At 42.4% G+C, this 22,542-nt stretch overlaps 1 protein-coding gene across 1 annotated transcript in view; it reads left to right on the top strand.

Moving 5' to 3' along the window:
- The window catches only part of PEPD (peptidase D), a 142,676-nt gene extending 120,455 nt beyond the window's left edge, over positions 1 to 22,221 (top strand). Inside the window, exons 13-15 of the mRNA XM_087739550.1 lie at positions 1,143 to 1,327; positions 13,056 to 13,247; positions 21,545 to 22,221. Of these exons, the coding sequence (XP_087595676.1) occupies positions 1,143 to 1,327; positions 13,056 to 13,247; positions 21,545 to 21,694 (527 nt within the window). The 3' untranslated portion in view covers positions 21,695 to 22,221. The remainder of the gene's footprint in view (positions 1 to 1,142; positions 1,328 to 13,055; positions 13,248 to 21,544) is intronic.
- Positions 22,222 to 22,542: the final 321 nt, after the last annotated feature.

The following is a 22,542-nucleotide window of genomic DNA, read 5'->3' as shown; positions in this document are numbered from 1 at the left end:
TAACTTATATGCTGAGCGGATTCCCACTCAGTGTTAATGGGAGCATAAAGGCACATCGGTTTCTGTGTGGACAACGTGCAAGACAGAGCAGCCACTTGCTCTGCAGTTTGTTTCTGACGTTTATATCAGAGCCATATAAGACAGCTGAATTTTATTTAAGCACTCCCATAAGATGATTTTATTTCAGCCTTTGAAGCCTCAGTACTTTCAGCAAAAAGTGCTAATGTAATTACGATACGGCATTCACGTTCATAAGACCCTAGAGCTGCGTGTTTAACTGGATTAAAGCAAATGGATCTTGATGGGGTTTTGGCCTTAAAAATTGCTCGTTTTTTATTTATTTAATCATGCCAAAATTGAACAAGGAAAATATTCTTCTACTGTACCTTAGCCCTAGTTGTCTTGACTCTGCAACCGCTCTGTTGATGATGACTCAAAGCCATGGTGAACTAATTAAGACAGTACTGTGTTACTAACAAAAGAGCTGCTTTCTTCCTCCCTCCTCCCCCCAGCAGTTTGTCAAACAAAATTGTATCCTATACCAAAATAATAGAAATCTAATGTATCCTGGCACCCTGTCTCTAGTCAACCAACGGTATTTTGTAATGCTGTTTTAGTACGTGTGTTAGAGGACTTGTGTTTTACACAGCCCATTAACACAAGGGAATCATTAATTTCTGGAGAATGTCTTTGCCAGAAAGATGTGGGCTTTAAATCTTCTACGTACATAGAAAAGTACTGTCCATCTCAAATGTTCTAAATGGGTATGATCATTATTGAAAATAATAGGATAGTAATATTTTATGCTCTGCATTTTAAATAACTGCATTTTACGGTTGACATTCTTTTAGAAAACTTACTGATACATTTGTATCTGCATAGATACGCTTACAGTGTCTTAACATTTTTTCACTTGGATCTGGATTATAAGGTGCTGCTCTTTTGTTTGTAGTTTTCTGTGCTTCGCATGCACGTTAAGATAATCTTGTCTTGTTTAAAGTATTTTTGTGCTAATATAGTTGCTCTTTCCACCTTTGTTTTTTATATAAACAAAAGGCACATGTGTTACATCTGCTTTTTGAAAGTCGTCTTTAAAAACTTTTAGCAATAGTTAACTCAGCTGTTTGTTTCTGCTCTCTAAGGGGTCGCCTGGCCTGATATGCACCGTCTGGCTGACAGAGTCCATCTGGAGGAGTTGACTAAAATTGGCATTCTGAAAGGCAATGTAGATGACATGGTGAAGGTTCATCTGGGTGCAATATTTATGCCACACGGACTTGGACATCTACTTGGAATCGATGTGCATGACGTTGGAGGCTACCCAGAGGTTAGTGTTAGTCCATTCTCAACTGCCTTGCAGATTAACCCCTCTCAATTCGATCAGCATTTCTCTTAGTTTATGCCTGATTAGCCAGTTGCATGGTCTCAGAGGTGGAGCAGATGTGCATTTAAGTGTGTCTTTTTCTGGATGTGATATTTTATGCGGTTTACTTTAAGAGAATCTATTAGTTCATTAAAACATAAATTGCTTATGGGGAGAAGTCAACTGATGCCGTCCTTTGGGCATTCTTAATCTGTTCAGTTTCTACATACATTGCATTGTTCCTCCATGAGTCACCGCTGTAACATATATTACTCAAGCATACCCTATACTGTGACAGCATCTCGGTCTACTTGAGACTTGTAGTGAGAAGACACACTTGCTCCATTCTGGGTGCGAGACAGCTGTGGGAGCCCACTGCTGCACCTGGGCTAGTAAATCCCAATGGCTCTGTCGTATGGAAACAAGCTGGCTCATATTCCTCTCTTGAACTTTGATCTCCAGTGTTAACATGGGCACCAGTGTAGATGCATTGTCCTGGAATGAGAATAGAAAGAAAAAATCCATCAAATCTTTCAAATGTGAAAGCATAACCTCTTATATTCTGAGTTTCTGCAGAAAACACAGAATTATTACCTTTTTCCTTGAATTAACATGATGGTTCTTAACTGTGGTCTGAAAGCAGAATTGGTAAAATTCTGTAACCAATGAATGGTAAGATGTTTGCAATGACACTAAAAAGAAAAAAAAAAATCTCTAAGGGGAATTGAACTTAAGGTTTGAATAAAGAAAGAAAGTTTACAGCAGCTTCAGAAAGACTTCAGAAGCATTTTCTGTGTGTTATGTTTTGGTTATTTGAGGCTGACTGTTTAAGGGTTTTCAATAATACAGTATGAAAATGGATCATTTGCCTTCTCTCTTATGTAAGATGCTCTTTTACAAGAACCTGAAAAAGAAACTAAGGACTTTTTAGGTAAGGTTTAGGCATGTTTTGGAGCTTGTTCATGTTGGATGGACAGGCTACATAACAGCTGCTATTGCTGGGTTCACTTTTGTGTGCAGGGAGGAAACTGTATAATATTTGAGGGTACTTGTTATGTTCACAATATAATTACTGTTGAGAGACAATACTGTGATAACAATGTATTGGTATCAGCTAATAAACTTGTATGTAATAAAAATGAAACAAAAATCAAAAGCAACCCTATTCTGATTTCAAGGTTTCTTCACTAGCTTATATAGAAAGGATGGATGTTTCCCCCCCGTCTCTCCCATGTGCATTCTCTCTGTGTACAAATAGAGGCATTCAGCAAAGCACAAGGGATGTGATTACTTGGAGAGAGAGTTCATGGACTTCAAAATCCAGGACCCTGATGTTGCATGCCTTTGCTTAGACTGTTTTCGCTTGTGTTATGAATAACCTTTCTGAATTTGGTGCGCTTACGTAAACTGGAGCACATATTAAAGACTTGGTAGGGTAAAGAGATAACTAAATTTTAGGAACAAGTGAGAAGACTTGTGAGAATGAAAAGTACCAGGTTTGGTTTTCATTTAGAAACTGTATGCTTTGAGGGTTAGAGCAAGTATCTTAATTTCAAGGGAGATTTCTAGAACTGATTTTTGAGGAGTATAGAGCAACGGACCCTATACACCTCCCATCTCTCAGTAGGTTTCAGTAGTGTGGCATATGAGCTACAGAATCAGTTTTTGAAACTAATTTTTATTTACCTATGATCAAATTTATAACTGTTAATTATCTGGTGTATTATATAATTTAAGGGTCCTTTTTCTGAAAGCAGACCAATCTATCCACAGTTTTGAAAGAGCAAGCTGTTACAGATAAAAATGGGTTTAGGGATTATATTGTCAAATGAGTTAGGCTCTCCACTTTCATACTTAACATCTGTAAAAATACCAGACCTCTATGCAGATAGAGAATTATATATCTGCAAATGGCTGAGAAGGCCAATGGCATCCTGGCTTTTATCAGAAATAGTGTGGCCAGCAGGACCAGGGAGGTGATAGTGGTGAGGCTGCACCTCAACTACTGAGTTCAGTTTTGGGCCCCTCACTACAAGAAGGACACTGAGATGATGGAGCGTGTCTAAAGAAGGGCAATGAAGCTGGTGAAGGGTCTAAAGAACAAGTCTTATGAGGAGCAGCTGAGAGAACTGGAGTTGTTTAGTCTGGAGAAGAGGAGGCTGAGGGGAGACCTTATCGCTCTCTACAGCTACCTGAAAGGAGGTTGTAGCGAGGTCGGGGTCAGTCTCTTCTCCCAAGTAACAAGTGATAGGACGAGAGGAAACGGCCTCAAGCTGCACCAGAGGAGGTTTAGGTTGGATATTAGGAAAAATTTCTTCACCAAAAGGGTAGTCAGGCACTGGAAGAGGCTGCCCAGGGAAGTGGTTGAGTCCCCATCCCTGGAGGTATTTAAAAGATGGGTAGATGTAATGCTTAGGGACATGGTTTAGATGGTGGACTTGGCAGTGTTAGGTTAATGATTGGACTTTATGATCTTAAAGGTCTTTTCCAACCTAAATGGTTCTATGATTCTATTCTATGATACTAAATATTAAAATTATTTGTTTGTGAACTGCATTCTTACATTAAGAATGTTTGCATGGCTAGTTTACTTTCAAAATCCAATGCTAAACAACAAATTTCCTGAATATGGGGGAAGCACGCATGTAAGCTCACAAACAAACAGCTAAAGTCCTGTATTTCCATATAAATGTGTATGTAGATAAAGATGGGGCATCAGCTTAGTTTGAAAAATGATTAATTTGGGGTTCTGCAGAAGGGCAGCCCCTTTAAACTCTCTCTGCAGCATTAGTTCCTCCTCTGTTAGACCCCTCACTTCTCTCTCACCCAACACATGAGGTTCCTTATATTGGGTCATTTGATTAAGGTGAGGTACTTTAGCGTCAGAGCACCTGATGGTGGAAAACCCACATCAAAGGCTGTCAATGGGGTGAATTTACTTAGGCTTGAAGCCCTAATGAGAGGCATGGTCCCTGCCCATAGCAGGAGGGAGCTGGAGGGCTGTGGTACCCGGGCAGTACTGGAAGGCTTCAGGGGACGTGGTTTTCCCCAAGTAAATCTACATGTGAGCAATTGGGCACCTCTCACCTGTGTGTGATACGCGTCTGTATTAAATGGGAGAAGGTTTTCTGTCTGTGTCTCATTGTTTCATGAGAAAATACATTTTGAAGACATCTAGTACTCTGTGGAGTGATTTTTGGTGCGTTTAAGTGTTTACCAGCTAGCAGGATTTTCACAAGTAATTTCAGAAAGCCATTTGTGTGTTTATTGTACACTGAGTCCATGCCTGTAGTATCATGCTCTTTTTTCTAGCTGGTTAAGAAGCAACTTATTTGCTTTTGGCTGAGGGAATTTCTGGGAGTATTACAAAGGATTTTTTAAAAATAAAAACTTTCCAAGTGGATATCATTCCATTATTTTTTCCTCAAGTGTAAACAGTTACATTTGGAATAATACAATAAGCTTTAATTTCCTAATTTTTATCCGTCACAAAGTTTTGTGTGTTCCAAAAAAACTATTTCCAGACATTGTTAGCTTAGATTAGTTATTCATTAGTAGCCAAAGATTTCTTTTTTCAAAATTGGCAATAATAAGTTTTCATCTTTTCCAGTAAGCTGCTTTCACATGCAGCATTGAACAAGCACTTTCTTCCTCTTTGACAAACACTGTAAAAAGCTTGCACATTTTCTGCAAAGGATGCTCTGGGATATTAGAAAAATATAACATTTTCCTTCCCTTTTTTTTGCCATGATAAAGAATAATTGTTTTTGGCCAGCAATAAATGTGGCTTAGCAACTATGTTTAGGGCAAGATTTTTAAGACTGTAACCACCAGTATTTCCCATTGAAGCACATAAGTAAATGTCCTGATTTTCAGAAGTACCTGGCAGTCAAGAGCTCCTTCGGGAATCGGGTCTCCTGCAGTGTACCATGGGGACCAAGTGTCGAACACTTCTTTGAAAAATCTGTCTGCTTCTTTTAAGGGTCTAACTACAACTTGAGCAGTTCTGAAAATCCAGCCCCAGTGGTACTAATCACTTCAGCAAATCTGGCCCTTAGTCAGACAGAGCTAGCTTCAAAGGGTGAAAACTCCACTGGGCTTAGCTTCAGCTGTAAAATTTAATCATGGAGATGGTTTTCCCACACTCTTTCATTTGTTTCTGGGTAAATTCGATATGGGATATAAATGAGGGTTTGTGCCTGTTGCAATGGAGAAAATGTGGTAGGTGATCCCAAATTTTCAGACCCTGAGGTAGATGGGGCTGAAATTTTCATTTAAATCTAGGTTCTGCGTCTCTAGATGCTTGAGTTGATTCAATTTCATGTTATATTAATTGACTGTAAGGCTCTAAAGAATGCTAAGTACATTTGATGACTTTCTATAATAATAAGCCAGTTAATTTAAGTTAGGTTAATAACTACTGTGATTTTAACATCTTGTGAATTAAGAGTTTCATTTTGTTTTGTCTTTTAAAATTATAAGATTTACCTTAGTTTAAAGTTTTAATTCAATTCTCTATTCTTATGAAAAGCTGATCCTTTCATTGCTGTTCTGCATCAGCAAATTAAGGTTAGAGGTTTGTTTTGATCCTGGAGTTATCCATGTCCTTCCATTACTGTGCATGCTTGGGGAACGTCTCTGCTGCTCAGAGAGGTGTACAAGCTGCGTCTGGCTCTAACAGAAAGCTTGCTCCAAAATCCCAGATGACTGACTGGGGATTTAGGTCACCAAACCTACTAGAGAATACAGGAATAATCTTGTTCCCTTTCTTGTTCTGGCAAAAATTATTTTCCTTATGTATCCTACTTTATGCTGAAGCAGAAGATTTCATTTTTTTTGTGGTTAGCATTGCAAATGATGCATTAATGTTTTTTCCTTTAAGAAGCAGAGGATGAGGTGAATTTACCAAGGAGCCTAAAGCTGTTATGTAGAGCCTCAGTGATGAAAATTGCTTCACTTGGTCATAACCTTGCACAGCCTTGCTCTAGCTGTGCGTACCCAGGACCTGCAAACGTGAAACAACCTGTATGGTAGGCGCTTATATGAGCGAAGAGTAAAAGGGCCTTTCACCAGTTTTAGTGCTAGGTTTTGGTTTTGTAAGTGATTGTACGCTTTGAGAAAAGATTAGGAGAATAAACCTGCTGCTTCTGCTTCATGGGGTCCCCTTGAATCACTTTCTTTTTGATTCTTGAATTGCTGCATAGCGAAGCCATATGGTTGAGCGGGCCACTGAGCAAGCGGAGGCAAGAAACAAATTGGTGAAGACTTTCAATTCTACAGCATTTCCATGCAGAGCAGCACTGAAATCCATAGTGCTTACTGTTAGCTGTTGGGTCAAACACCAACCAGGAGAGTTTCCTGCAGCCTAAGATTCTTCTGTGGGATTTAAACCCCTCCCAGAGTTAGGTTAATAGATCTTACCCTGCTGTGGCATCTTACATGTGCTCAGAAAAGCTGTGATCAGTTCCTAGCAACTTTTCCCTGTGAGGACAGATGCTGGAGTTTGGGTGTTTATGGGAGCTTAGGACTTGAGCAGGGGCAGAAGAGGAGGGAGGGCTCAGGTGCTGTGTCAGTGCAGTGCCGTGGTGTGCATCATGCCCTGTCGTACCACAGGGTTTCCCTCCTCCTCTGAGAAAGTAAGTGTCGTGGACTTGAGCTTTTTTGCTGCTTGTTTTGGGTTTCCTTAGTTGTGGTTAATTTTTTTTGATGGCTATAGTTGCTTATGTTTCTTTCAGTTGTTGAAGTTTGTTGCAAAAGACTTTGTGTGCTAAGAGAGTTTTTATCTGAGTATTGTCCAAATCTTTCTGAAATTTTAGCAAGAGACTAACAGAGCTTGAGTGTTTTTGAACAATTCATTCTGGCCACATTAGAAAAACAAAGACAGTACAGTTCTGCTTTCAATTACATGTAAAAGTAAGGTATCAAAGGTATCATAGGTATACTGTAGGTTTTTGCTATGCAGTTTCCGCTAATATTAGTATCTAAAGATCATAAAAGAAAAAGCCCTTTCATTTAGGCCATTGCCTATGTGTACTTTCTGTGTGTCACAAGAAAACCTGTCCATTAGATGTTAAATGGTGCTTGTCATGGGTCTAATTTTAAAACAGTGTTGCTGGTAGCTTTTGCAAATCTTTGTCTCATTTCTTATGAATTCTCTATCTAAATATTCTCCTCATCTTCCAGGTTTATGTTGTAGTTGTCAACTTGGTGATTTTTACTATTTGCTCTGTCTGTTTTTTCTCATGCTTAGGTTTTAAGAAAAAAAATATATACTCTGTATGTTTTATTATTTCCATTATGATAGCAGTGGAGTTTGGTGACATCTGAGGATCAGGAAGCAAAAATGACATGGGAAGTTATGCTCAGAACCACGCTGTAGGGATGGTTTGAAATTCAGCTTTATCTGACTCAGCAGGCAGCGGTGCCTTGAGTAAGTGGCAGGTGATTTGTCCTCATTCCCTGCAATAACAGGAAATTTATTAGGCAGCTTAAACCTGATACCACAGTTAATACCTAGGAAAAGACAAAAATGTTTCAAATAAAATAGCCAGTTAAACACTGTGTGCCCTCCATTCCCCCAATATTAACTTTGAGCTGTGTCCCAAAAGCTCCAGCTAGTAATTAGATTCTCCTGCAGAAGTGGAAACTTTGACTTGCAAATGCCACAAGTGGTATGTGATGCCTGGGGCATGTTCTCCTGTAACCTGCTGCTGATTTCAAAGGCAAGACTGACAGCAGTTCCTTCAGGTGACTATAGGCAGCTCAGGCTGCTGGGAGAACGCAGGATAGATGGAATAAACTAATCTTCATTAGTAACACTCAGCATGAGAAACAAGGGTTTAGAGAGAAGGGACCAGGAGACAAGTGAAATGGAATTCAAGTCTTTTATTTTATTAGCTACATTCCGTTCTTTTTATAATAAATGAGCTAATTAGAAGTTGGGCATGCACAGTGGGAGAACAGGGAAGAGTGAAAGAGCTGAGATTTCACTTTGGTATTGATTTCGTATAATCTAAATATAATGGTAGTATTCGGACTAATTTAAATACTTGATTGCACTTAGCTTGATAAAATGGTTAGGACTTCACTGTATTGGATGTGGTCCAACTGGGACAGTCTGTTTGTCAGGCTCAAAAAAGTTCTGGGATGATTTAGCTGGAAAAAAGTACCAGAAGCTAGTTTGTGTCACTACGTGAGTCTCTTACTGTGGGTCAGTATTTGCGGTTATGAGTAGCTTTGGTGATCTCTGCTGTGGCTGTGTTTTGCTTCCATTGCTGGCTTGAGGAACTTCTGGGTGACACCAACTAAGCATTGCAGCCCCTGGTCTCAGGGGGGAGGGTGTCCTTGCATCTCTGCGTTTGTGCATCCCTACCTAGCGTCACCGCCCTGTGGGTGATGACCAGCCAGCACAGAGACATCACTTGTGGTTTTCTTCTGTCCTGATCCAAAGATGGACCCAAGATCAGGCTTACCTGAGTGGGCCTGGAGCTATTTCTGCCTCTGATCACTTTGCTTGGTAGCTGGTGTCTGTGGGACAAGATCCAGCATGATACACATCGCAGTTCTTCCATGAAAAAAGCAACATATACCCTCATTAACCATTGAATTGCTTAGGACCAGGCAGTAATTCATCCTTGTACTGAGGTATTCTGGGCATATTGCAACTTCTAGTCTTCCACAGCCACTTTTCTGGGGGATAGGCATATTTGCATACTTCCTAATTCCCTGCTTATCCCAAAAATAGATCTATATTTTATATTACTGCACACTTAATTTGAACTTTTATTTTGCTTACATAGTAATGAAATCAGTTTACATAATAATTCTCTTGTTCCCTTGACAGTCCTTATTGCCTAGACATGCTGGGTTTTGTTACCTTACATGAACCATTAATTGGAATCTGATGTTCTTGGCAGGAGTACAGTCGCAAATGACAGTGTCATACATCTGTGCTTACTGTGGGGGGAGTGTCTCAATTTTAAAATGTGAGCAGAACCTCCAAATAAAATCAGGCTTAGAAAACAATTTTGGATATAGTCTGTTGTTGCAATATACAGGAAAATAAACCGTTCCTCAAAAAGTAATTTTTCCAGATCATCACTGTAAGTCTCTTTTTAGATGCCTAGGTGTTAATATTTTCTAGATTATTCTCTACACTTTTTTGAGGGAAATTACCAGCTTATGCTTTATAGTTGTAGAGCACTGAGTGCGACAGGGTCCTGCTCTGTGGCCAGGCCTCCAGGATATAGCCGTAATAGAAACAGATATCCACACAGCAGCGGCGCCAGCATTCACATTTTTACTCTTCGTTTCATCTGACTACAAAACAACATCATGGTTATTGTTGAAAACAAGGCTTTCGTTGTTTAGCTGCAAAATGTAGGGAAGTTTCCTCCTCACAAAGAAGAAAATCCATTAATGGCAGAAAATTCATACTGATGGGTGACAGTGCGAGGTTTCCCCATCAGGCTTTGCTCCCAACAGGGTTTGAGTTGATGGAAAATGGTGGTGTCCTTGTTTCAGACCTGTCATCTTCTGTTTGGGGGTGGTGGTGTTTCAGTCATTAAAAAAAATCCTCACTTTGTCCTAGTTTTCATAAACAACCGAAGCAGACTGAGAGCTGAGAACTGTCAGCCCCTGGACCTGATGGCCATGGTGGCTACCAAGATGGTCACAAGTGCCCAGAGATCAGATTTCACTTGGGATGCTGGAGCCATAGTCTGATGTACATTTTAATCCAGCGCTGTTCTCAAAAGAAGGAATTTTGTCATCTCCCTAGCTTGGTCACCTTCCCCACTCAGCTCATTCCTTGTCCCAACTCATGTAGTTCTTCAGCCTTGCAGCATGTTGGAGTGGGGCTGTCCTCTGCTCAAGGTATACATGGCCGTGTACATGTGATAGCCAGAACCTACCTATCTCTTTATCCATTTCACGCATCTCTTGGTGAACACCTTGCTAGCCTCTGTTAAAAGGGACCATAGGTCTTCCTCACCACAAGCCCACCCTGATGTCCTGCTTGCTGTCTTTGAAAAGCTGAGCAGTGTTACCCTTTCTCCGAAGGCCTGTTAGAGATGCTTTCATGGAAGAGGTGTAGCTGCTGCTATTTACACAGTGACTTAAGTGCCTGCAAAATCCAAAGACCTGGAGATGAAACCAAGAGCTGACACAATCTAGAGCTGAGATAGGATGGGGGGAATGTCAAAGAGAGTTTGTGAATTCCTTCTAGAGAAGTTAAAATTTTACTTTTGGATGAGCAGTACTATTCAGGTGCCTCGGGGGCCCTCCCTGCATTGCTGATGGCCCGGGGAGGCTGTGCTGCTGAAGGTGCTTTCCAAACATGAATCCCCAGGTCTTGCTCCTGAATTGTAAACATGCGGTTAGCTTCTTGGAGGAAGTACTAGAAGCAGAATCAGACTGCGAGCAGTCCAGACAAAATGCCTATGCATTGCTCTGATGGCTGTACAGAGGGAAATGAAGCGGGCATCGAGGCTTGATAGTCACACCTGGTGTTAAACCTCATTTGTTTTAGGAAAAGGCCAAAAAATGCGGACGCCGTGCCAGGGCTGCCTTCAGAGGATGTTTGCCATTGTTTTCCTTGCTGCGCATTCATCTTTCTAGCATCTGTCTTGGATTGACTGCCTCAGAAAAGGCATTTACAAGTAGAATTGAAGAGAAGTGTACTTAAAAGCCAAATATGGGTTGTTTGTTGAAAAGCAGCCGATAGATAGTTGGCAAGACACCAAAAGGTCCAGACACTAATCTAATTGTTTACAGCTCATGGAGAGATTAATCCACAAGATTGGATGCCCTCATTTCCTTTACGCATTACAATGAATGTGTGAGATGCCAAACCCCATGGGGCAGCAGCAGAAAGAAAAATGGCTCCATTTCAGTGCAGTAATTGTTTCAAGTTTAGAAATATATTGATTCTCTTTGAGTTTTGATAAGAATATAAATGCAAAGTGCCTTGCTTAATATCAGAGTGTTCTTGTTTCCTAGCCTCAGTAAAACAAAATCGTGCTTTCTTATTTTAGTGTAATATAATGCTCTGCAAAATTCAGATCAAACATATGAAATAAAATGTATCAAATAATGGTCAGAGTACACTTGCTGGTTTGCAAGAGCAAGCAAACACTCTGCATCTCTGAAGAATGGGCAAACCTACCTGCAGATATCCAGTCTGGTGAGCTCTGAAAATCTTGGCTGCTGTAAGATGCCGTGCATTGGAACAGAAGCTCTGCAAAGAGAAAAAAGCAACCCCAGTATTGCTTAGGTGACCAGTGAGAATAAAACAAACACTGCTGAGTGGCTGTTGCAAGCAGGATTTCTGTGAAATAGGCTTTCTCTGAACCGAAAGTGGAGCTCAGGAGCAAACAGTACTGTGGGGCTATATACACTTTGAAGAGCAAATGATTCAGTGAGATGGAAATGCGGCTAATGTGCAGGGTATGCTCCTGCCTCCCTTTGCTCCCCTGCATTGGTGTGGCAGAAACACAGGAGCACAGCGGTGCCGAGAGGTGTTACCTTGGCTGCCAGGCACCAAGGGTAGCGCTGGGCAGTGCGCTTTGTGTTGGAGAAAGGGGATGTTCCGTCCTCGTGATACCAGTCACACTGCTAGTGATTCTGAAAGAGTCGTCCTTTCTGCTGGCAAGGAAAATTACTGTGACTTTGGCCAGAAGCAAGATTCGGGAATGCTACCTGGAGACGAGATAAATAATGCCTTGGTCTTGCAGACCTGTTAAGTTCTGACTTACTGGCTGAAGCAGAAAAGTTTTCTTGAGCAAAGTGTGTGTGCACGTTTGCAATCTAGCGGGCCTGTGAGCTGTTTACTGGTCATCACAATATTTTGTTGATGAAATTTTGCTACAGTTGCAAAGAATTTTCAAAAAGCTAATGGGATTTAGATATATTTATTCCGATGTTGCAATACCTGGCACATTTGGGGGAAGAAAATTAATATCCTGAACTAGTCTTTGCAGTGTTTCTAATTCCTTGACTAAGCACGTCCTCATATATCATTTTACTTTACCAGCATTTGGGAAGAAGAGAATGTTTTGCTAGTCAGGACTTGTTTTGACTTAGTTTTTAATAATATCAGTCAGCACCATGTTGCCTGAAAGTCTGAATCTGACAAAAGTTTAGTTTTAAATGGGCTGCTTTTATGAGGTCATGTGTAGACTCATTGCTCCTGAATCAAGATCATAAACGTGTAATTTTAATAACATTCAGTGAGAATAAGCATTTGCATATCCTTGGAGAAATTTTTCTCTGCTGCATAGTTCGGCTATTTCAGCCATGACGTGGAGGGGCATTTCAAGATTTGCATGTCACTTAAAATACTATACTTTGCAAGGGAGGGTATAGAAAGAAATAGTGCAAGTAATTATTTTTTCTCTGTAGTGCAGTGCTTCTCCCAAGGTAGAGTGACAGTACCAAGCATATCCAAAGCCAGGATTTCTGTGGTGCAAAAAACAGTTCGGGTGTTGAGTTGAAAGCTGGTCATCGCTGTATGTGAAAGCTAAATGAGGGACTGATGAGAGAGAGGTAACTGTACAGCATGGTTTCAGTCCTCTACTTCCCAGTTATTTGTTGTATGTTGGGTCTCTTATGGAGCAGTCAGCGTAGGAGGGTCTTAATAAAAGGTCACCATGGATCGCCTTTCTGTCTGTCAGAACCAGTGTTTCTTCCGCAGGGAGTGGAGCGCATTGACCTGCCGGGGCTCAGGAGCCTGCGCACTGCCCGCAGCCTGGAGCAGGGCATGGTGCTGACCATCGAGCCGGGCATCTACTTCATCGACCACCTCTTGGACCAAGCCCTCCGTGATCCTGCGCAGTCCTGTTTCATCAACAATGACGTCCTGCAGCGCTTTAGAGGCTTTGGTGGGGTGAGTAATTCTTAACTGGCTGATTTTCTACAATCGGGTTTCTGTTTGTTTGCCTTTACTATGTACTTGAGAAGAAATCTTTTGGAAGTTGTATTGCACATAGGGCTGTTACTGAAGCAGCACCTTGGGCCATTTGACCCTGCAGACAAACTGGGTGTTTTTTGTTATTTTTAAACGCAGTTTTATACTTGTGATATCTGATTAACAATAGACCCGTATTTTTCCATATACCTTCTGTCAGCACTGTACAGTGACTCGCCAGGTAGGTGTTTTGTCTCATGTGTGAAATGTGTATGTTATGAAATACAAGACATATTCCATATTCCAGAGTTACCTTCCTTGACAGCAGCACAGTCTGGTGCTCCCTCCCAGGGCAGAAGAGCCTGATGCTGTTTAAGTCAGGGAGGCAGCAGAGAAAAACAGCAATAATTGCTCTTACTGGACTGTTGCCAGAACGGCATGAAGCCTTCCCTGTTTTCCAAGGGAATGGCTGATGGTCTTTGCGAGCACCTGTGCTCGAGGTATCGCATTGCAGGCTCGGGCAGCAGTGTGCGTGCAGGAAGGTTGGCTGACTCGGGAGGTAGCTGTGATCTGGGCCATCGTTCCCATGCAGGCAGCTGCTGTGCAAGCAGAGGGGCCTTGTTTCTCCATGCTCTCCAGGGCACGTTTCCCATTCAAAGCCACCGCCCTCACAGAGCATTTAGCAGTTGCAGTGGCTTCCAGTGGGTTTTCATTTTAGCAGGGCAAGCATTTGAAGGGTGCCCCATTGTTCTCCGAGCTTCCGTATTCATGCACAGAGAAGATAGAGCAGGCAGCTGCAATGCCCCGTCCTCCTTGTGGCTTTTCTGCTAAGTCTCAACAAAGCTAACAATCACTGGCAGCGGTGGTGATTTTCTGGTATGAAAAGTCACTCATTAGGAATTGTCTGCTGCTGCCATCGACTAATTTATCACTGTACGCCAGCCATGAGAGGGTAATTACTGCAACGCTTTTGGTCTGAGCTAGCTTTGAACCACCAACCCCGACAGAAAAGTTGTGTGCGCCATCACCAGTCGTGTGAGCCAGCCGGGCTCCTGGGCAGCCACCCGTGGAGGCTCCCCATACGATGTGTGTGCAGCCTTATCAAGAGACGCGGGACTTTGCCCTCGCTGGTATTTAATTCACTGCTGAGGTTTGGGATGTTATCTGTCTGTGTTGTTTCTTTATCAAGACTTGCCAGCCAGCCAACTGAGATAACTGGTGAATGAAAGGCAGCTAACTATGCATTTTCTAACTGTGAGCACATTATATATGGCACCGCATGCTCAAGCATATTTTAAAGGAACGCTGTAATACACTTGTGTAGCTTGACACCACAACGAAAGCAGGTTTAACTATCTTTGCTTTCCTTGTAAACACTCTGTGGGAGTTTTTCAGCAGTTGAATTGATTCCTGGTGAGCTTTCTCCGGAAATGCTCAGCAAAGCCCGCGTTTTTCCATGGCTTGCTGTGAATGCCCACTCCAGCTCTGCAGCTTGAGGCATGCACGTGGCTCACCTGCTGCCTGTGTTTGCATGGAATAAGAGTGACAGCACAGGATCTCTTCCTTGGTAATAAGTTGCTGGATCAGGCACTTTTGTTCCAGAGATTCCAAGTAAAGTCTAACTTTCTCCCCTTTTTTGCTTAGCTTCCTGTAATGATGACTTGTAGAGAGAGCTAGCCAACAAACTTTGCTAAAAGGGGGAGCTGCCCAAAAACGATTGAGCAAAAATCTAAATCTCCGATCCCCCTGTGAACAATACATTTTACTTAGAGAGAAAAAAATAATAATACACACATACCCTGAGCCAGATGTTGTCACTTGATTTTGTCCAGGAGAAGAATGGAAATAAAATCTGAGACTGAAGTACATCCGAATATTTCTGAATTCTACACAAAAGCTGAATTATAATGCAATCAAAATGAGTTTTTCCATCTTTACAATTCTGACTTGATTCTGCATAAATAGAAGATGTAGTTTGTGCTGTGTAGTGTGCTTAGTTATCTACATGCTGGTTCATTCTAGTTTATCCAGAATAAGTATTTCTTTCAAAAGCACGTCAGAAAACTTTCTCTCTACGTGATTAAAAAATCTTGTGAAGTCCAGTGTTTTTACTGACAAATATTAATAGTACAGGGGTTAGTATAGGTGTCAGTTCTAGCTAAAGAGCTCACTACAGCCAGTCCAATCTTCCTCTAAGTTTAAAAGAAAAATAGATTCTACAAAAGGAAGTAAGTAGTCCATTTCCCTCTGCAGAACTCAGCACTAATTAAAATGTTCTTAATTTGGTTTAGTTTAATTCACTTCAAAAATGAACTTATATTAACCAAAGTAACACCACTGTAATTCTGAGTAAGACTGTCTGCACAGGGGATTTGTGGATTTTAATGAATTCACCTTGAATTCATGTCTTTTTTGGGCTTTGGATAATTTTCTTGACTGTGACAAGTCTCTGCATTGAGAAGAGACGCTCTTTTGCCATGCCAAAAAGGGCAAGACTGTAGGCGTTTATTGTAATTCATGCTGCCTGGTATTAGCCATAACGAGATTGTAAAAGCTGCAAGAGCAGGAAAGAACGAGAGACAACATTCAGAGGTTTTCCTTTGCCCATTCTGCATTGCTGCCGGCGTGCGGGGCATGTGCTGGCGGCACCAGCGCGGCACCAGCGCAGCTCCTGCGCACCCTCAGAACAGGTCTGTCGGCAGCCCAGCTTTCCCGCGTCCCTGTAACACAGACACCCAGGCTTCGTGGCTGTAACTGCTGCTCAGGGACCTTGTAATTTGGGCTTTTACCAAACAAGAGCTGTTCTGGGTCAAATACAGATCCCTCTGGAGCAAGGCAAGAAGTTTTGCTAGGGATCTGCCTCTGATAGCACAGGCTGCCCTGTCTGAAGCCCTAAACTCTTTACTTGACAGTCGTTGAGCTCAGTCCTTCACAAGCTTCCTCAGCCAATTTTGGGAAGTCGCTCAGTCACATGTACTTCAGTTCTCCATCTGCAAAACTAAGGTCCAATTTACCGAGGTCATAAATTCTGTGGGGCAAAGGCTGCCGTCGGGCGCTGGCGCAGTGCCCATCCCAGGGCACCTCTGCTCTGCCTGGACTCTGCCTGCACCGCTCTCATAAATAAGCATAGTTGTGCAAATAGAGGTATGTGTATATGGTTGTATATATTGCTCAGGAAAAGCAGCCAGTTCCTCAGGGAAGGGGAAATACCAACTCCGAATGGTGCCCTTTAGGGTTTGACATTTCCATTCTTCATAAGCTGATTACTGATTCATGCAGTTCATATGATGTTTTCTCAAAGACCCAGTAAAACCGTTCAATCTTTTTTTGGCCTTAAATATTCAGTCTCTATTCAGGCTTTATTTTTCCTTAGGATTTGTAGAACTAGCACTAGACTTAATATGTGAAAACTCTATGCAACTTAAAGAAAATGTTGAAAGACAGCTAAATGTTAAATACATTCTTTCATTTGCAGATTTTTCTCATTTAAAAGTTAAATAGATTTACAAAGCCCAGGACCTTGAAGATCCGCTAATATTACAATATTTTTCAAAACAATAGTATTTCTCTTACTCAGGAACAAATGTTAAACCAAATAAAAAGCAGGATATATAAATGCTTCTACCTTTGGTTCAGAGAGCCATGCAGTTGTCTCTGTCCTGATTTTTATTTTTCAGAAGGTTGAGGTCTGTTTCTGGTGAGTGCATGTTGTGGAATGAAATAGTTTACTAGGCAATAAACATTATGCCTGTCTGCTTTTTAACATTTCATATTATGCAGCAGTAATAATGCTACACAGCATTTTTTAAAAGTTTTCATAGAAAAGCAGTTGTCGTAATGAAATACATAGCTTTCTTTAAAGTTCTTGTAAGAGAAGTGATAGTTGTAGGCAACCCAAAAACAGCGACTAGTTGCTTATAAACCTTCTTTAACCCTTTTCTCTTAAGTTCTCTAATTAATATAATTAGGTTAAAGTAAGAGCAGTTGTTTCTAACCTGTATTTAGCTTATAGTTTATTGCTTCCTTTTGAGCTTGGATGAAGGGACTGTGTGCCTAAAGCTTCTTTTTCCAGCCGTATCAGTTGATCTAATAAAATACATGGCCTCACCCTGCTAATCTTGATCATCTTTTATAAAATGTTTATATGTAGACCTTTAAAATAAAGCGTGCCTGACATGAGGACTTCCTTGTGAATAAGAGAAGGAAAGACTGGCAGCATGGGATGAGAAAGAGTCATTGTGTAGCACAGAGTCTACTACCCTCTATAGAAAACATCCTGGCATTGCCACTTTGTGTGACGTGGTAACAGGAAAGTGCCTTCCCCAACCCTGCAAGGTACCCGCCTGTCCCTAGGTTTGACGTAAGGGCAGCTCTATTTCCTAACCAGTCCCCCTGAAATACAGAAGTTGAACGCTTCCTGTGGTAAGTTTGCTCTGTTAAGAATTATTGGTGAGTCGATGGCCGAGTCGAAATAAGTCCCCTTGGCTACATGCATCTGCCTCTGTAGGATGCCAGCTATAAAATGACACATGGATCCTTCAGCCGGACAGAAGCACATGTGCTAATTTACTTTGTGGGGTAGCATGTGTGGCCCACGTCCTGTCATCATTTCCCAGGCGAGTCTCCTGCTCTAAGATCTTGCAGCGATAGTATTGCTGCTTTCCACAGCCATAATCAAACAAATGCTCAATAGATTAAAAAAAAAGGAGACATGTCACCAGTGGTCTTTTTTAATCACATCTAGGATCTGTCATCGTGCAAATCTGGACTATTTAATTGGCCAAAATTGTTTCTTGATTCTCAAAAGCCTTTTATATATATCATCATCCAAAAGAAATGAATGAGTGCTACAACCCCCTTCCCTTGGAAGATAACAGAGGAGGCTCTGGGGAGCATGACTGTATTAGTAAGTCAGGACAAAGTGCGAGGCTGTATATATAGCTGACAGCAGCCCTGGTATTTAACTCCTGTGCTGTCCTTGGCTATGCCCGCACAGCCCTGCTTTGGGACAGAGCTGGGTCCATTGAGTCGAGCCACATGATGGTTTGTTGCTGGCATTAGGCAGTTGTGCAATCAGGTCTATCTAGACAGATCATGCCACTACCCTTGATAAGAAAAAGGCATTTTAGGGACAGTCCTGGCATTCCTGGCCACTTCACCTTTGCAGGAGTGCTTTTTGAAGCATGCCATTTCACACCGAAAAAGCAAAGCCTCCCCTGGGATGTTTGCAGAGCGCCCTGAAAGCTGCCGGTGCAGCAAACCTCAAACCTCAGTTTGCTGTTCCTTTAAGCCGTGTCTGATTCCAAACCACTCTGTAGCCCTGAAACAAGCAGCACTGTTGAACAAAGAGCCTGCAAACAGGGACAGCTCTGAGAGCAAGTTTCATAACCACTGTCCCCCACTGGGAAAGGCAGTCCCAAGCCAGCGAGCCTTGCCAGGCAGATCCAGCATCTTTTGTCCATTTGGACAGAAGACAAGACCAAATGCCGGGCTCTCCTGTAGGGAAGGTTTTGCAGGTCCTCCGAAGCTGCTTCTTGCTGTTGCTGAGTTTAAACTCAGGGTGAAGCATGGAGGGTGTGAAGGAAAAGAGCAAATGCAAAAAATTCCTCCCTCTTGAGAACCTGTGTTCTTCTGCACTTGTATTGCTTTTAGGCAAAGGAAAAATGTGCACTGAGAGTGAGAACTCCGTCTTCTCTGTTAGGGCAAGCACCCATTTCAGATGAGATTCGTCCAGGCAGAGAAATGGTTAGATCCTGGACAAAGAGCTGGAGCTTTCCTAGAAGTGATGTGTGAGGCCCCATGGGTGCAGTGGGTCTGTGCACCTCCAGCTACATCCCATAGACCATTTGGAGTTGCTGATGGGGAGCAGGCTCATGCGACAGTGCTGGCTCTCCTGCTTTTCACAGCAATCCACAGCTGTGGATTGATTATATGATTTCCTAACAATGTTTCTCCTACACGATGAGTTGCTGTGCACGGCACTCCACACTGATGGGTTTCCCCATCCTCCCCCGTTTGGTAACTCTCAGTTCCCTGGCTTAGGTGGCTCCAGCACCCTCCTGTACTCTCCTCATTCAGGGCGTCTTGCTTCTCACCACCACCAGGATCACCCTTCCTGGACTCCTCAGCCAGCCCCATCTCTCTTTGTCCATTACTTGTCACTCCTGTCTCGCCTCACTGTATCTTCCTTCCCCTGACTCCTTTCATCACTCTAGCTCTGTTTTCCAGCTCCTTCCCCATCCTGATTTTCTCTTGTGGCCTAGGAAGGGCACAGCATTGGCAGACACCTTGTCCCTCTTGTTGCTTCCCTTCCCTCTTAGTCTAGCTTTCATCTGCTCTGCTTTAAAGTCAGTCCGTCCTCTCAAAGAGTGCTGAGGTATCGGTGAAGGCATAAAACACTGAACTGGAAAACACCAACAATTTTTTTTCTTTTTTTTTGCTAACATTACTGGTTAAGCAGATGAATTGCGGATGATGTTTCTCTGTAGCAGATACACTGGGGAATTTCAGCTCAAGCAGGTGAAGGTCTGTGAAGCCGGTGGTGCTCAGGAAGAGGCGCTCTCTGTAGGCAGTCAGCTCTAGCTGTCTGGCCTCGCCTCTGCTCTCAGACTTACTTTTGCACTAACATTTTTACTTTCCACATCAACGCTGTGCCCAGCTCTGTTTGCACTGGTGTGCTTGCCAATGTGATGCTTTGGCTTTTACCATGTCACCCGATCTGTCCCCTGGATTCTGGCACTTTTGCAGCGCTCACCTGGTACTAGCAGGTTTTTGGCAGGGGCTGGTCCACCCAGGCAGGCTGTTCCCAGGCCCAGGACCCAGCAGGACAGATGCTGAGGGCTGCTGTGAGGCAGAGGGCACAATTCACCTTTAGATGCAATGCGACCGTCTTGCTGAATCCTTGGGTTATTTTTGCTCAGCTGGCCAAATTTGAAGCAATGAATCAAAAAACCCGCCCTGGTAAAATCTGTTCAGGTGCACAGAGTTGCTCAGTGTGTTGCTTATTTCCTCTTCTGCAGCAAGGCACCAGCCTTTCAGGCACACTGAGTGTAAAGAGCCTTGCGGCTTTCAAATTTACAGCTGTCCAAATCAAATGTGTGAACTCAATGGAGTTTGTTTATTTAATTCTGCTTTATAATACACTTAACTTGATACCAAGTAAAAGAAATAATCTGGCAAAGACATCATTAAACAGTTTAATAAGGACTGGATGACTCATTTTGTTTGAACAAATGGATTATTTTGCAATCAGAAGTACAAATGTTAACCAGCTTTATTTTTAGTTGAAAATGTCAAGAGGTCAGAAACAATTAAAGCAACTGTAAGGTGGGAGTCCCCAGAGTTTGTGTTCTCTTGGATTTACACCTTACTAAAATTGCTTTTATTGCAGCTTAGCGACTTACTAACATTTTTCTGATAAGATAACGGGAAATGACTGTGTGGGCATATTTACTGGTAAGAAGAGATTAGAGTCAAACAGAAATGGAGCATACTTTTCACTTTAACAGAACAAGAGCTGGAAAACTGAGAGGATCTGCTTCTTCCTTGAATGATTTGAAATGTAGTGATTGTATTTTAAAAGGAATGTCTGACCTGCTTAGGACTTTCTCATCAGCTCAAAATTCAACATTTTGAATATCAGCTACAAGCTATTTTATGTTGCAGTTCCTCCTTTGAAAGTTTATTGTGTTTAGAGAAAAGAGAATGTGATGTTGAAGTGCAAAGAGTAGCTAACTGCAGCTCAGCAACAGGACCGCTTCAAGAACAGGCACTTCAGGCGGCAGGAGGCACTGCTGTTGAACCTGTCCCTAGCAAGCCACGCGCTAGCAAGGCTGGGAGGCAAATTCAGGGGAGAATGTTCCTTTTGCTGCTCGTGATGTTAGGGGGTTGAGGTTTACTGGCCCCATGTAATTACGCAGCATGAGCTCACTGATGCAGCATCTTGCTCGGCCTGTCCCTGGTGCACCCGACGTAGCAGAGGCACCACCTGAGTCACCTGCGGGGCCACCACCTCCCGCGGGGCTGCTCTGCCGGGGGTCACCATGGAGCTTGTGTGATCACAGCAGGGTGGCAGGGGTCAGTGGCCCAAGGGGGATTGGACCCTACACGGTGCTGGTGGTGATGGGCAATTCTGCTACTTGCAGTATGGTGCTCTGCCTGGTGTTGCAACAACGCTGCAGACTGAAACGCGCCTTGTGCTCTTGCTGCTGTCACTGCCTGATGTGCTTCTTATCCCCAGCTGGAATACCTTGGTAACCACGTGTTCTCTGTAACAGGTCCGGATCGAGGACGACATTGCAGTGACAGCCAGTGGAATGGAGCTGCTAACGTGCGTCCCACGTACTGTTGAAGAAATAGAGGCTTTCATGGCAGAAGGCCAAAGCAGTGCCAAGTCATTTGACTGCCTCTCCAGCCAAAAGCAGTAAACTTCAGGATGATACGTACTGTCTCACACTAATCAATCATCGTTCTGATTTAATGCTGCAGCATATAAAATAAAATGTATCCAATTCTTAATAGCAAGAGAGGCAGGCAGGCTATTAGCTGGAATGAGTCATTCATTAAAAATGAAGGTAGAAGGCTTCAGCGCTTGATATCCAGGTAACTCAAATGCTGCTGCTTGCAATCAGCAGTTTACATTACCAAGTGCCACCTGAATAACCCTGCTGCATTATCAGTGGGGCTTATAGTTCTGTCGAATCTCAGCTCAGACACATCTTGCAATTAAATCTGAATTTTGATGATTGGGACTCTGGATTGTCTGAACGCTGTCAGCAATTGTAACAATCTAAGTCCTTTTTTAAACTTCATCACAAGTACTGCAAAAAACATAGAAGAAAAATCAGCTGTTCTCGGTGGACATAATGACACTTCTATTTTTCTTATGGATCTTATTTCAGTGTCAATGGAGTAAGCAGTATCAAATTTTTATTAAAATTCATCCTTGGCATCATTTATGCTCACAACTTTGTGGTCATTATGCTCTTCTGCTCCCGTTCCTGCTCCTTTATCTGACCTTTCTACCAATTTGTGCTCTGGAAACTTTGACCCTTCATTAACCAGATTTTTCTGCTCTGGGTAGTGGGTGTACTGATCCTTCACACACAGCCCGATGCTTATTAGATTTGTTCATCTATTTGTTCCTTAAAAATGTAGATTGCTGTGGTGTTCACGAGCCTTAGAAACCGCAAGAAGGGAGGATCTTTGCTGCAGGGCTCAGGGTCATTCAGCAGCATATGCTGTGCAGAATGAGAGTTATTTTTAACTGTCCAGT

This window comes from Nipponia nippon, unplaced genomic scaffold (genome assembly GCF_047370975.1).
Source record: "Nipponia nippon isolate SJK-2023a ecotype South Korea unplaced genomic scaffold, ASM4737097v1 scaffold_7, whole genome shotgun sequence".
In the NCBI taxonomy this organism is placed as follows: domain Eukaryota; kingdom Metazoa; phylum Chordata; class Aves; order Pelecaniformes; family Threskiornithidae; genus Nipponia; species Nipponia nippon.
The sequence above is the reverse complement of the archived record's forward strand: the minus strand, read 5'-3'. Positions and strand labels throughout refer to the sequence as shown.